The 15,674-nt window shown below is 39.8% G+C and overlaps 1 protein-coding gene across 1 annotated transcript; it reads right to left on the reverse strand.

Moving 5' to 3' along the window:
- Positions 1–275: 275 nt before the first annotated feature.
- On the reverse strand, positions 276–12,538 carry PLAC9 (placenta associated 9). The gene is made up of 4 exons (XM_053983314.1): positions 12,433–12,538; positions 2,595–2,692; positions 1,603–1,723; positions 276–460 (listed from the first exon to the last, which is right to left on the reverse strand). The coding sequence occupies exons 1-4, from the start codon at positions 12,488–12,490 to the stop codon at positions 450–452; spliced, it is 288 nt and encodes a 95-aa protein (XP_053839289.1). The 5' UTR covers positions 12,491–12,538; the 3' UTR covers positions 276–449.
- Positions 12,539–15,674: the final 3,136 nt, after the last annotated feature.

The following is a 15,674-nucleotide window of genomic DNA, read 5'->3' on the forward strand; positions in this document are numbered from 1 at the left end:
AGGCAGACCATCCACTCATTTCTGTCAGACTCTCTGAGCATGTCTTGAGAGGAATTTGCACCCAGAAGTCTATCTTTGTTGGCTGAAACCAATAGCAAGAGTTCACTTCTTTGCAAGGGAAGGAGGAAGCTTTTGAATTAAGGGAAGTTTGTTAGCTGTGCTTTAGTCCTGAACACCACCTAATCTTGTTTTCTTACTGACAATGCTGTATTTGAAAGGCAATTTTGATAAAGTAAGGTTCCTGAAAGATTTAGAATGCAAAGTTTAAAACTGTGTCTGAAAGCAAATTCCTTTTTATTATAAAGCACAGCAATACAGAAGACAAACTACAGCTGAGGATTGTTCACCCTGCGTGAATTCTGGAAACACAAGCTTATTAAATGATCAGAAGTGCAACTGTTTATGACAACCACACTGTTATATTCAGCTGTCTTCTGTCTTCACAGTGCTCAGCTGGTATCTGTATAGAGAAGAATTGATGTGATTATTTTTAGTTATGAGATTAAGATCAATCTTTGTGGATAAATCTCTCTTAAAACATGAATCTTGCTGCTCTAAAGTGGGGATTTGTCACATTGATTCACAAAATCATAGAAGGAAGGTCCAACCTGTAATTCTTGAGCAATTTGGCAGTTGTTGCAAGATCCACCTGAGTAGTACTTGCTATAGATTTGCTGCTGATTTCTGTTTTAAATTCACTGCAATGCTTTACTGGAATACTCTTCACTTTTACTGGAATACCCCTTTCCATTGTAGGGGAGTAACTTAATTGTTAACCTGTTAACTGCCCCTCACAGAAAAATGTAAACTTCAATGTATAACAAAGTTGGTGAGGACAGTGTTAGTCATGGTTACCAGATCCATACAGCCAACTGTAAGAACCAAAAACCAGCATAAACTCTACTGCTGTCTACTTCAAGCCCACTTCCATCATGTAAGTGCACTGTAGTGTGCCCAGGTACAGCTGCCTTAAATGAACAAACAGTGCAGCACTGACAAAACTGACTTCATAAACATGTCTGTCGATGCTTATATCTGTCCACAAGTGGTTTATTTTCCACCAAGAGTGTCTCACCTTCTTAAATGCACTGTTGATATTTAGGCAGAAGATGAAGAGCATAGAGCATTATAAGAAAGTGAGTATTATAGGTGGTTTCATCCAACTAATTTCTGTTGTGGTTTAATTTATTCCAAAAATGTTTATCAAGGAGCAGGTTTTGTGTGAGGGTCTTACATGTCAAAGTTGGATTTAGGATATCAAAATGGCAATACCTCCAATTTTGTAAAATTTTGTTGCCATCTCATTTTGTCACACATGAAGCTAAAGAATCACGGGATCTTAAATCTGGAAGGGACCTTGAGACAGCTTTGTCTGTCCTGCCATTGTAGGGTGAGTTGCTTCCTTTTATCCTAACCTAGTGGTTGTTGAAATCTGATTTTTCCAAACTGGACCCACAGTTGGGGTCCTGAGGCCCCCAGTTCTGAGGCCTTAGCTACCCTGAGCTGATTAGCTCACATCTTGAGAGAGAAAATATGGTATGTTTAATAATAACACATGTAACCCTTTTCTTCAACTTAGGTTATACCTGATGAGATACTGACCATCAAAAACGTCTATAAGTGGAGTTCCTGGAACAGTGGGGATATTCAGTGTTGTCTCACTGATGATGTTGAGGAGCGATTTGACTTCTGATTCTAGGTGCTCCACTGTTTTTATTACCTTCTAATGGAAACAAGGGAGACAAATGGAGAAAGGAGGTAGTCAGAGGATCAAGTGGAAGGAATTGGACCAGATGTGTTTGTGGAAATGCAAACCTCATGTACTGTAATGCCAACAGCTAATTTAATCTATAATACGCATTGCAGGTTTAAACATTTCTTGTGTTCTGCTGGCCTCTAGTGGCACCAAGTATTAGCACTTGGTTTTGTAAGAGTTATGTTACAGCATCCCTGTCTAAAGAAGAATTTGACTTCTTGGAGCTTTGCATTCTTTTGTTTTTAATTGTTTCTCATTTCTGAGAGAAACGCAGTTTACTAAATGAAATAAAATAATCTGCATGTATGATGAGAGGAGCTGATGGGGTGGAAAGATGAGGGCTGGGATTAGAGCAGAAGAGAGGTAATTTGAGAACCACAGCATGAAGTTTGGGAACTACCCAGCTGAGGATAGTTAGCAGGTGTCTTGTAAGTGCTAAGACACCAGGGGGAAAAAAAAGTCAAATTTTGCAGCTTTCCTGGAATCCCAGAGCAGAAACTTCTCTATTCATCTTGGAGTCACCTTGCAGAACTCACATAAGCCAATGTGCAACTTTACAAATACCGATTCTGAGATTTTTAGGTTAAAGGCACAATTATAAACATTCTAGAAAAGGCTGATAAACTGTTAATCATATTTTTGGAATTCATCAAGATTATATATTTCTGGTGATAATGGCTTTATGGATAGTTATAAACGATGACATCTGGAAAAAGTAGTCCAACCTTGACTAGAATAAAGTCAAGAAGGGACACTGTCTAGAAACATCCCTTTTATTTGGTCAAAAGGATAGGGCAGAGGTCTGGTAAGGTTCAGGAGCCAGCACAATCCCTCTTACCTCTTCAATAATATCTAAGCGTTCATGCAGCATATGTTCATTACACCAGCTTCCTCTTTCCGAACTTCCAGGTACCATACTGACAGGATCACCAGCAGCTGGAAATAGAGACACAGTTAATAAGCAGAGGGTTAATAGCAGTCCTTGCCTTTGATTTCTGAAGTGGTATTTTGCATGCTACACAGCATTGTTTATGAACCAAATATAGGAATTGAACTTTTCCAATAACTCCAGCTGTGCCTCAGTAGTTGCCTGCACATGTCATATTGGTTAGAACAAGGTGTTTTCTCTTGCCGTGGGTGTTTGTTTTGTCTATGTGAGTGTTTGTTTTACATAATCTATTTTTTCCTATTGTGTAGAGTAAGTTTATAGGCTGTGACTCTGCCTCTCTTAAATGTAAAACCTAACTGTTGGGAAGATCTGCCTTACACAACAGTTCCTCATAGACTTTCTTCAGAAGCAGCTGGTGCAGTAAAGCTTTGAAGAGTAGCTAAGCTTGTCGACTTTCTAAATGGATGCTGATGATGGTTAATGATTCCTCTGTGCCAGAAAGTAGTCCCACACAGTCTGACTTTGCAATGGGAAGGGAAACAATTAAAAATGTTTTATTTCTGAGCACATTTGCTGACTTGTATGTGGTGCTATGCACAAAGTCACATATCTCTGTGTGAGATATAACTCCATTATCTGTGTTTACCTCTCAGTACTCAGGAGCTCTTGCTCTTTGAACTTTTCATTCTACTGGCTTTGTTCCATGAAAGGTCAGTAGCTGCTGGTGTCCGTGCTTTAGCAGAGCCTATTTGCTTTTCATAACTTCTGTGCAGCATTCAGTAGCATTTAAATTTTCAAATGCATGCAGAGTACTGTAGTGGAATATTTTAAACTGTGCTAAAGTGATAACGTGTCTTTCTGCATGTAAAGTTAGCTTTTGCTCTTGTTTGATGCTTGAAGCAACTATGATAATGAGGAAGCAGCAGTAACTCATTCTGTCATTGTTTGATTGTAACAAAGACAAAACTGAGCTTGTGTTGTAATGAACAGTAAGACACACAAGAGCAGTAACTAATTCTGTCTTCAGTGCTGCTGTGCCAGAGCAGTGGTTTGGAACTGCTGCAGTGCTCCATCTCAAGCCTGTGCCAAAATTTCTGGAGTGTAGGCGTCAGGTGATGGCAAATCTGTGTCAGTAAGGATCACTGCAGTTTGAGGGGGATGAGAGATGTACTCTGAGTTGGAATGGCATCCTTGGAATTGGGGGGTGGAGGATAGAGAGGAGGAGCAATTACAAAGTGACCTTACTGGGCATTATTTAGAAATTGGTTTGGCAGAGATTTGGTTGGGGTTTTTTTTAGTGCAGTCACCAGAAGGTGGTGCTGTTAGGACAGAATCCCAAAGACAACCTGTTTACGGAAGAGTGCTGAAATACAGCAGTTATTTCAACACCAGCTGCTTTGCAGTTGCCCTTTTTTCCCCATCTTTGGTGCTAGTGGTGGTGGTTTGTGAGTGTTGTTACTATCTTAGTGGTCAAATGAACCATGCTGTTTCTCAAAATTTTTGTTTCTTTACGTGTTTTTTTTTTCATCATGACGGGAACAGTGTGGAGATACTGAAATTGTGGCAGCTGATTCTCTAGGCAGGTGTTCGTAAGTGGGGAGGTTAGATATGGTTGATGACTGACATTTGTTCAAAGCACATGTATACATACCATGATAGGTATGTACAGCCAGTGTAAGGTTGTTGCATCTTACTGTGAGCTTAGCAAAGCACTGCACAGCTTTGTGTGCCTCTAGAGAATGAGGTTAAGGGTTTGCTGTGAGACACAGGACTCAGTAGCTCTTGGTTCCTTGGGGTGGTGGGTTCCTCTCCTGACACGGAGGGAGGCAGCTTTCCATTGCTCCAAGTGCTTTGCTGCCTTAGCAGCTGTAATGGGCTGGAGTACTGAAGGAGGACCAAGTCCTAGTTTGACAGGGCTGTAAGATATCACTCAGAACCACAGAATTAGTGCAGTGCCTAAAAATTCGACAAACAGGCCAAGCCTAAGTGTCTCAGGAAGCACCTGACAACTGGTGTTAGTAAGGCTAAGGGTTAGTATAAGCAAAAGTGTGTCTAGTTGTAGCCCTTACAGTATGGAGCTGTGAGAGGGCTGAGCTATGAGAAACCCTCTCAGGACCTGCATGTCCATGTCTTGTTAGTGACTTTCACACCAGAACAGAGCTGCTCAGGCTCTTGTAATTGCCCCTTCACCACCACGCCAGAACAGGCTATTTCAGCTGCTGCTGGCTGGGCAGCCAGTGCTTTGTCAGTGTAGATTTCTTCTTTTTTCTGAGTCCTGGCTTGAGGCTTTGGCTTCCCAAAACACTCATTCTGTTGTTTGGCTTTAGGTCTTAAGCCACAGCTTTATCTCTGGGATAGGCTGTTCACAGGACACATCCGGTCCCTTGTAAATATGGCACATAGCTGGGTCACTATTGTCAGGCAATTCAGCCAAAGCAGTAATTTCCATGTGCTCAAAGACAGCATGTGGAATGCTGCTTATGAGCACTGCCCTCCTCTATTGCAACTGGTGAAAGAAAGGGACACAATCTGCCTTTGGCACTGACCTTGCTCCAGCAGCATCTCTACTTCATGTAATAACAGTCACCATGTAAAGGAAGTGAAGAGCGAAGGCTGCAAACTATGTAAGCAAAAGACTAATGACTTCTTAGGATACTTCCAGGTACTTGCTTTCTGAAGTTACTGAAGAAACATTTTTTAAAATGAAAATTGGAATTTTTCCTTGTCTGTTCAAAGCACATGCATAAATAGAGATGACTTTGGTAGTAAGTTTTGAAGCTAACCACTTTTAAAAGTGAAGTGTTCTTTGTATGCCATATAAATTACATATTTAAAATGAGTGGGTGTTTGCAACTTCTGACAGCTTAGGCAAGTGTAGGAGGCATATTTCAATGTCTTAATTCTCTCATTTGAAATTTAATAGATTATTTCATGCAGACACTTGTAACATTTCAATATGGCAGAGAGAACATTACCTTTCAGTTAATGTCCCATCTGCAGATTTCCACCTGATGTTTCTTACAAGTGAGATGTGTAGTTAAATTCTTGAAATCCATTCTATTTGATATATAGGGTGGTTATTTTCCATCAAGAACCAGAACTCTTGTGTTCAAGATAAGAAAACGACTCATGCCTTTTTTCCTCTTAATTAAGTTCTCTGTGTTACATAGATGGTGCCCATATATCTGGGTAGTTCTAACCACCCTGGGCTGTGATGCAGTCAGACACTGGCAGGGAAATGGAGCATCTCTGAACTGCTTGTTAATAAGGATCTGTTTATTAGAAGAACATGCCTAAAGTTTGAAAGCAGTAACACAATGGAGAGTAAGATCTATGTATCATGGTCAACCTGACTGTACAAAACTTGATTTTTTAGCAAGGGAGAGGAAGAGCAATGAAGTACGAATCAAAACAGCCCTACTAAACAGGTTAAGAACAGAGGCCTTAGATTAAGAATATCCCTCAGTTCAGCTCTTCTGCCTCCTGTACATTGGATATATTTCCCCCAGCCCGCACGATGTTGCTTCTCTGTGCTCCTTGACAAAGTTCCCTTCTTGGACTGTCAGAGTTCTTTCTATCCAGGTGCTGTTAAATGGTTCATTTTGATCATCCAAGTAGTTGCTAATGGTAAGCATCAGAATAAACCCAAGCAACTGCCTCTCTGCTGTCATTTTCTGTGGTTACTAGGACTGCCAGAACTGAAGTATGTGACCACACAGATCCGGTAGGTCTTTTAAAGTATCCTTCCTAATGACACATTGCTGGTCCAAATGAAGTTACAGGCTTGATCTAGAAATTGCTGGGTTGGGTTCTTTGGTCTGCATTACAGAGAAGGTCAAGGTGAGTGACCACAGTGTTCCCCATTGGTCTTAAAACCTGTAAAATTCTTTTGCCTCATACTATGATCAGTGTGGTTTTGAAAGTTGACTGCAAGTTCTTGTTTGTGCTCAATAGGACAAGAGGGATAAAACAAAGCAGGCCACAAGCCAAGTGAAAGACATGGGAGATTGAAACAGGAACCAGATGGCAAACGAGGAAGCCTGAAAACACGTGATAGAGCAAGGGGAATAAAGGAGAACATGGCTAACTCTTCAAGAAAACATGCTGTGCTGTGTGGTTTTGTTTGCACTGGCTTAGGTTTAGTAGCATCATTTTATTCCTAAAGCATATAGCATAAGGTGGCCGGACAGCCTTTGATGAGAAAAGGAATGGCAGTAGTAAGGATTTATATTCTAACTGGAAAACAGTAATGAACTGGAGGTTCAAGTTCAAATGATTAATCCACTAACCAGTTTGGGAGGAATGCAGCAGACTTCTGAATGGATTTGCTGATCCTTGCTTAAATTATTTTTTCTCTAAATATACGTGTTGGATTCCACTTCAAAATTTGCATGTAATTTTGAAATGCTAGCTCAAGAAATTACATGTTTTTCAAAGCAATTGGTGAAGATAACTTGCAGCTAAATTCAGGAAAGATTCAATTGCTTTGAACCTGAACTGATACTAATAACTATCAGTACTAGTGCTTTCAGACCACAGACTGTGTTGAGCTAAAACTTAGTCATATTTAATTTCGGGGACTGTTCTTCAAGGCATCAAAGTTAGTTTCCAGTAATGTCAGCTCTTAATTAATTACATTGGCATCTTAGGATATGGAAGTACTGAATTAACTTTCTGTGTTACCAGTTTCATCATCACCAGTATTTTTAAATTAATTTTAAGCTGTTTTATATAACTCAAGCCATATCAAATCTTATTGTTAAGACATCAAAAATAATTGATTTGGATAGCAAGTGTTGTATTGAAAATGCTTTTTAGGGCACAGATTCCCTTCAAGTTCATAGCCACTCAGAAGCATATCTTTAACTGGACATACAGCATCTTTCTGGCTGTAATCCATAAAACACTAATGCTTAGCTGTGATTTAGACACCTCTGAACTTCTTTTTCGACTTTAGTCTCTATTTTCTTAAAGGGAATTCTTAAATTTAGTGATTGCAATAAGGACTGCAAGAATTATAATAAATATATAAAATTCCTTAGCAACTTACACACTGCCATATGCTTCACACTGGAGGCATCTGCATGGGTGTGCTTATATTTACATAAAAATATATACATTTAAATATATATACACATACACATGTAAATATTTAAATGTACACACACCTTTACTAGGCTCTAGTTTTTATGGCAGAACAACAAGGCAAATTTCATACAGGTTAAATATGATTTATCCAAAGTGGGAAATGGAAATCAGGCATTGTATATTAGACAGTAAACTGACAGTATAGGAAGATCTGAAATTTAGGAGTTGTGAGAACACTGGGGTTTTGTTTATTTTGTGGTTTGTTTGTTTAATTTCAAGAAGATACAATGAAAGTTTTTAATGCCTGGTTAGGGATTAATCTGTAATCTATACATTCACTAAATATTTCAACTGCTGCCTAAATGTCAAGTCCTGGAAAGGTTTCAAACATAATAAAAAATCCAAGGGATTTCTCTGGTATCCAAGATTTATGATCCTCTGATAAGGGAAACATCCTGAAGTAAGTTTCTTCTATGAAATTAGCTAATTTTAATATTAATTTTAGAAGTTAAATAACCATATCAGAAAGTCAAGTTCCAAAATTGCACACCTGATTCATGCTCTCTTTATCAAGGTGTAGAATATGCTGCTATGAATATTATTTCAGATCCTACATCAGTTAAGATTATACTTGTTTTAATTCTTTCTTACCTGAAAGAGAAGGAGCAAAGGGGGAATCTCGGGTTGGGGAATGTATTAATGAAGGTGGGTCAGGTACCAGCCCATGAGTTCTCATGTCTGCCTAGTCTGTCCCATCCACCTGGGTGTGGGACTTTGTCACAGTGTGTTCTGGTCTGACCACACAACACTTGTGTTTGTGAAATGTGCAAAACCAGAAAGGGGACCTCATAGCAATTGTTCCTGACTACATAGCATATGTTTCTGTGTAAAACTTCTTCATTTACAGGCAGCTTTTGCTATTGTGACCCATATAATTCTCATTTCATAAGGGGATCTGTCTCTCACTCAGCAGTGGAGACTAAGAGGGAGTACACAAGACCAGGGATAATTCATTCTTCCAATGGATGTTTTGTTTTTGCTTTTTTTTTTTAAGGCACAGAAAAATCTGGGCCCCTGCCATGGCTATGTGCCAGAAGCAAAATTGCTACTTGAAAAACTACTTTCCTTTTTTGCTATTTGATCATATCTGTGATTATAAGAAGCACTTAAGTTTTGTGTATTTTCATTCAAAGAAGAAGGATAGTAATTAAATGTTCCTGTGAGGGAACTATTGACTTGGAGACTGTTTTCAGCATGCTGGTCTCCTGAACAAGCAGCCAGAGAATATCCTCTTGCTCTTGCTTCTGCAATGGAAAATGACTAGAGGGAATTGGACTGATAAGAGACACAAGCTACATAATTAGCAGGTACATTACTCTAATTCATGCTGTATCTTACAATGATGCTTTGGGCTGCAGAAAAGTTTGCCTTTATTATGTGTTTATTTTCATGTAAACGTATCTTTGTTATGGAAACCAAGGCTTAATGTTAGGAGGATTATCGCTAAAAGCTGTATAGGGCATATTTGTGTGTAGAGGAGGGGAAGCTGTTTAGGAAGAAGAGGAGCTGTGTCAGTATCCATAAAGAATCCAAGTTGTGTAGAATTAGTGAGCTTAAGGCTGTCTTGAAAGTGGAGGATGTGAGATACATAAATAATGGACACCACCATCAATTTGAGGATAACCACTGGTATCAGGGGATAAAGTGTTTCTCAATTTTCTGAGGACATGGCTTTTGGTCTGTGTTTAGTAATAGAAATGATGGTCATGGGGAGTGGGTGAGGTGAGTCTGTGACTTCTTAGTCAGCTCTGTGATTGTGTAGTTTTCGTATGTCTAAGTCATGATAGTAGAAAGAAATAAGTACAATGAAAGATATAATTTTAGGATTTTTTCTAATATCTAAAAAAGTCTAAGAACTTGCTTGAAGACATATTTTCTCTTGGCAGACAGTTCATCCATTCTGCAACAACTCAGGAAGTAGAATAGTGAGAGAAGGGCAGATATACACATACATACACAGTAGATCCTGATTTTCAGGCCCAGGACTTACATCTGCTTCGGCCAGAGTGGATCAGCTGCGTTTATGAATACAGCCACATCCTGCAGTTGAACAACAGGAGTCCTTTATCTCTAAACTGATTTTTTGGGGGAATTTGAAACTAATTTTCACTTTACGTTTGGGTGTTACAAAATTCCTTAACTTCCTTTTAACTAAACATAAGAAAACATAGGGCTTTACAGATATATAAAATCTCTTTATAAAATGTTCACTACTCTACTAAACCCTGATCCCCAGGTACCTCACAGTCTTAAAAACCAGTTATTTTGGGTACAGTTTTTTGTTGCAAAGTTTTCTCCTTCCCTGTTAGAGCTCAAAGGTGGGTTCTGCAAGGACTGTAATCCTTGCGTTGGAGGCAATAATGCTGATAGCTTTCTATAAGGATAGAAAATACCTATTACTTGGAGTATAGGTTAAAACATTATTAACTTGGTAGTAGAGAAATATGAGTCCAAATCTGGCCTAAAATAGGATATCTATCATAAATTTTTACAGTGACTTTAATTCTACAATGCAGTGGTTTAATCTCCTAGAGAAAAAATGCTTCTCTGTGATAATGCAAATGGTCAATTCGGGGCAGAATCTGGCTCTTCTGAAAGGATTTTTTTCTCCCAGTTTCTAGATAATGGTCTAGCTTACAGATCTTCCCAGATTTGATATTGCATGTGAATATCAGAGGATTCAAAACTTCTTGAGAATTCAGAAAATGTTAGGCGAATGAAGAGAAACATTCATACACTTGGTTTACTTTAGCTTGTAGTTAAAACCGAATGAAACGTCTGCTGTTTGGAAGCAAATCACGCCACGGTGTGGAGCAGCCGTGCCTCCGCTGGAAGCTGTCCCTGGTAGAGCGCTCGGTGTTTCGTGTGCTCCGCTACTGGCCCGTGTCGCGGGGGCAGGTACTTGTTTACCCAAGAACTCCAGGGCACCTCTCTGCCACGCATAAACATGGAGCAAAATCTTTGCTGTTGGGGTGCCACACCCCTCGGAACGATTCGCCTGGAAACACATTTAAAGGGGGCAGGTATCGTGCTCCAGGCTACACTGTGCACTGCATTTGAGCAGCGCCCCACAAATTAACCCAGCACTGGCAGCAAAGCACTGTAATCTTTGGCAGGAGCACATGGTTGCATCCAGAAGGGCCCCCGTGCCAGCCTCTCCTCCTGAATGATTTGGAGGCTGAGCTCTTTGAATATGAGATTGTTTATATTAATGGTTGAATTAAAACGTAAATTCTAGTTTGGCTGAATAATTTCTAAGAGGAACCCATGGGAGTTAGGATGAGGAGATCTACAAGGGAATCAAAAGTTATCTTCCAAACTCAAGGGTAGCAGAGGGAAAGTGGGGATGGCTTTTTTAAGCCTTCAGTCTGGCAGGATGCTCCCCTGGCCATGACAGACACAAAATTTCTCATTTTGCATGATGAAAACCATTAAGACAGTAAACGTGGTTTGCTGACTGAGTAGCTGCCACCTGTCATGATACTGGGTGCTATTCTCCTCTGCAGTTATTATTGAGGTGCTATTCTAATTAACTGAATTTTATCTGAGTTTGCAAATTATTTTAGGTTAAAACCCTACTTTTATGGGAATAGACAAAGCCATTTTTTATTTTCTTTTATTTCGGTGAAGCTCGCAAAACTCACAAGAGGATAGTAAATTCTTGTGGAGTGAAAACAAGTTAGAGTGTTCTTGCATTGATATTTCAGTTCATCACTGAGATAAACATCACAAAGCCATTTAAGTATGAGGGAGTCAGGGCAAGGAAGAGTGACTAGAACTTGGGGGTAGAAGGGACTAACAGTTTTTTAAGAAATGTTTTGAATGTAATAGGATCTTACTACCCTGCCATGAAATATAACTATTGTCTTGTCAAGAAAGTAGAACCAGAGGGAAAATAAATCTGAGGCTCAGCTAGCAGAAAAGATGTAGTACAAACAGGCTGGGAAGCCAGGTTTGTGGTTACACAGGGACTGTAAACCCTTGAACTAGCCAAACAGAACAGCTTTCAGTCACACTACAATGTGATTACAGGTTATTCAGTGCTAATCTCTTGTTAATGAAAGTAGAATTCAGATGCAGACTTATCAGATGTTCTCTGTTTATACTTTGTTCTCCCAAGGCTTTTGGAGAAGTCATTATGTACCTCAACATCTCAGGAATAAGTAGTCCAAAGCAGAAGAAACAAAGTGGTGATGCTGTTACCAGAAAATTTTAAAAGGCGGCTTTGAATAAAGGAGAATCTTTCTCTAATAACCTCGAACTTTAATCTCATTTCCAAGTGGATTAGTGTGATATTAATAAGGCTGCCAGAACAGTAATTATGGAAATTCAGAGCACTGTCTGCAGCACTTCGATGCGGTTCTAAATTTCTGAAAGTAAAGTGATACTATCTCCTGCAAGAAGTAAAAAAATCTTCAAATCTACTAAAGCAATATGCCTACAGGACAGACTTTAATGTCACAAAAATGAAGTTTTACCTCTCAAATCAGAGAATTTTGGCACATACCTGTGTCACCTTCACATAAAATCCGTAGAAAAATTAAGCAAATATTTGCCTCCCCCTCCCATCCCATGCAGAGTCTTTGACCATACTGAGATTAAGCTACAGTTTCTGCTTTGCAAGTTCAGAGTCACTTACCTAAGGGATCTTGCTCCTGCAGGAGTAGAACAAATGCCAGTGCCCAGAGGAAAAGCATGGTTCCAGCCTGCCCGGGCTCTGCCGTGGCTGTGCTGGAGAGCCCCGCAGCCTCCCTCCCTCCCTGCCCGGCTTCCTATCGCCTCCTCCAGCCCTTCGTGCTGAGCTTTAGCCAGAGTTAGGCGGAAATATGCCCAGCCTGAGCCAAGATTCTTGAGCTGTTCTCTTCTGCTTCCCTCCTTTTAAAAACACCCTTCCAGCTCCATGCACAGCCCAGCTATCCAGGCAAGCTGGAAGTGGCCCAGGTTCCCCAAAGTTGTGGGTTTTTCTACGCTTGTATTTATTTACACAGATTACAATGGAATTCGATGAAAATCTTTGGATCCTGTAAATATAGCAAGTGGGGCAAGGCAAGGAAGGGAGAAAGGAGGAGGAAGGGCTGCTGGATGTTTCTTTCCCTGTAGAATTTCATCTAGGGCAGGCAAAGCAGAAGCATTGGAAAACAGTGTCTTTAGATCTTGTGAGCTTATAGGGCTTTTAACATTTTATGCTCTTTTTGAAGAGCGCAGAACCATCTTCCTTGGGCAGTACAATGTGTGGCAGTCTTGTGGGAGGTTACAACTGTCTGTGGTGTTTGGACAGGATAGGATGTCCTGAGGAGCCATCTGAGCTCTTCTCAGTTTGGCAAGCTTTTAAAATTGGTTGGGCTTGGTAACATCAAATGCAAAAATAGCACTACTCGTGGTAGCCCAGCAACGTGTGTGATTTTTAGCAGGATCTTCATTGAATATTTTGTGTCCTGCAGGTTCTTGGATGTTGTCTGGATAAGCATCAGTCTTTGACCCCTCTAGGCTGGTCTTAAAATACTCAAGGTATCTCCTTCCTGGTATTATTCCTCATATTCATTTGAGTTATCTTTTTTCAAACTATTGCAGGAAAAAATGAGAGGCCAGTAAGGCATCCTACTTAATCCTAAAACCATTGTTCAGGATAGACAGTGTTTCAACCATTGAAAATAAACCCCTAGAAACAAACTAGAACAGATTTCCTTGGTCTTAACCACCCCACTAGCAGTCAAAAAAATCCAGTTCTTAGAATATCTGAAAATGATCCTGTAGAGATACTATCTTAGAGTCCAAAGTAAAATCATTCTCAGTGACTTCCATAACAAGTTAGGTTGTAAGCTCAGTTGCAAGGCAAAATAGCTTCAATAACAGAGATTCTGTGACTGGAATTTATCTGATAACTTGAGGCATAGAACAACCTCAGTGTTTATTAAGCCCTCAGAGTTGGTTTGAATAAGGTAATAGTTTATGAGATAAAAAATTAAAAATAAATAAATAAAAATAAAGAAATAAAAAATTAAATTAGCTATTGGAGTGGCAGTGTTTTTCTGGGTGTTTTGGCTTGAATCACTATGTAGCATACTGCAACTCTTATGAATTCTTGTTTTGAGAATAAATTTGATTATGCCGGCTGAAAACTTACCTAGATCTTAATTTCTTATTAACAGGCCCTGAGAGGTGGACTGCAAAAGGTAAAAGTTGTACCCTGTGTTTCAATATGAGATGCTGATGTGGTAGGCTATGATTTTTGTAGTGAGATATTATCTGTGTGTAGAGAGGGGACATTATCTGCTTTGAAGAGAGGGAACTGGGGAGTAGAAGAAGAATATTAATGAATAGTTGGCTGCTGTTTTCTGAATGTGTTTGTCCTTTTCCTGTGTCCTTTTTAAGCAGAATCCCCCAATGCATTCTCTGTATTGCAAAGGGAGCCTGTTCATGGAGGATTTCTGCAAGCTCTCTGCCATCATCTATGCCACACACTAAAAAGCAATAAGCATTCATTGAAACAGTTTTTCCTTCAACACACTGTAAAAAACATGGCAATTTCCATTCCAGACCACCTTTGCTGAAGCCACTCACCCCCTTTAGAGCATGTTTCCTTGAGGTTCCTCCTGAATTGCTCTCAGACTCCCGGAGCGGTTCAGTCCCTCTAAGGCACTTGCTGCATATTTTTGCATACTGTGTTATGTTTGACTATAGTGAGGTGTTGGTCTGATAGCCATGGAGAACTAAACAAAATAGTGTGGGTTTTCTCTAGTATTATCCTCCAGGGGTTGTTTCTGTAATCAGAGAGTAGTTTTTTCCACTGCAGGGAAATGCAGCCAGAAGGAATATTTCTGCCAAGTGGGATTCTGCTTTTCAGTAGGACTACCTGTCCTGAGATTTTTGGTCATCTTGGGTAATTACCTCAGATGGCTTTTGTAATTCATAACTACTCAGAGGGAAGCTGCAGGGTAAGACAACTGGCAACTAAAGTACAAAACATCTGGGGATGTGACAATACCCATTAAATTGTAAAGCAGGTTTTTCAGAAGACGTGAGAGCAGAAGAAAATGATGCAAACATATTTGTGTTCTGAGAAGTTAGGCAGTAAGTGATTACCATCAGAGAAAGCATTCTTTAGCACATTCATCTTTGAATGGCCATATATGAGAACACAATGAGATCATATGAATGTAGGTTTGCACAAAATCCAGCTGTTGAGATGTTCCCAAGATACTGGCAGCCAAAAAAAGCATACCAGTGAACAGGGATGTGAATTTATGCCAGTAGGCAGTTTGGTGAAAGGGAGAGCAAACATAAGGACTAAGTCTATTTTGGGAAGTGCTTTTTTGTTTGTTTTTGGTACAGTCTTTCTGTATCTCTTTCTTGGACTAGTTAAATGCATGGCAAAAGCAATAAATAACTGCACAGTGATCCCACAGGGTGCACAGGGAGAAGGAATGGACTAAATAAAGGGTATATGTTGACAGAGGACATATGTGCCATGTGAAAAATCACGTTGCTATTGGGCATGAAATCCTGCAGCATGAGCTGACAAAGGATGTAGCTGAGCAAACTCTTAGGAAAAACAGGACTTTATGTGAAACACAGAGAAAATTAAGTGGAGATTACTTCAGGAGACAAAAATATGATAGGAAACCAATCCTTGTAGGGAGAGGAAAGTGCCTTACCCTTAAGAGAAGGAAATGAAAGAGTATAATCACCATTCTGGATTTAACACTGGTGAATGATGAAATCTGTGCAAGGTTTGTGTAGTCTGCTTACCTGCCCCTGAGAGAAGATTTGTCTCCATTAGAGACCATGGAGGTACCTCAGGCTCTTGTCACAGGCCTAACTTCTGTCAGCTGCTCATGACCAGAAGTTCTTGCTACTTGTAGGCTGTTGAATACCTAATGT

The sequence above is a fragment of the Vidua macroura genome, chromosome 8 (assembly GCF_024509145.1).
Source record: "Vidua macroura isolate BioBank_ID:100142 chromosome 8, ASM2450914v1, whole genome shotgun sequence".
NCBI lineage: Eukaryota > Metazoa > Chordata > Aves > Passeriformes > Viduidae > Vidua > Vidua macroura.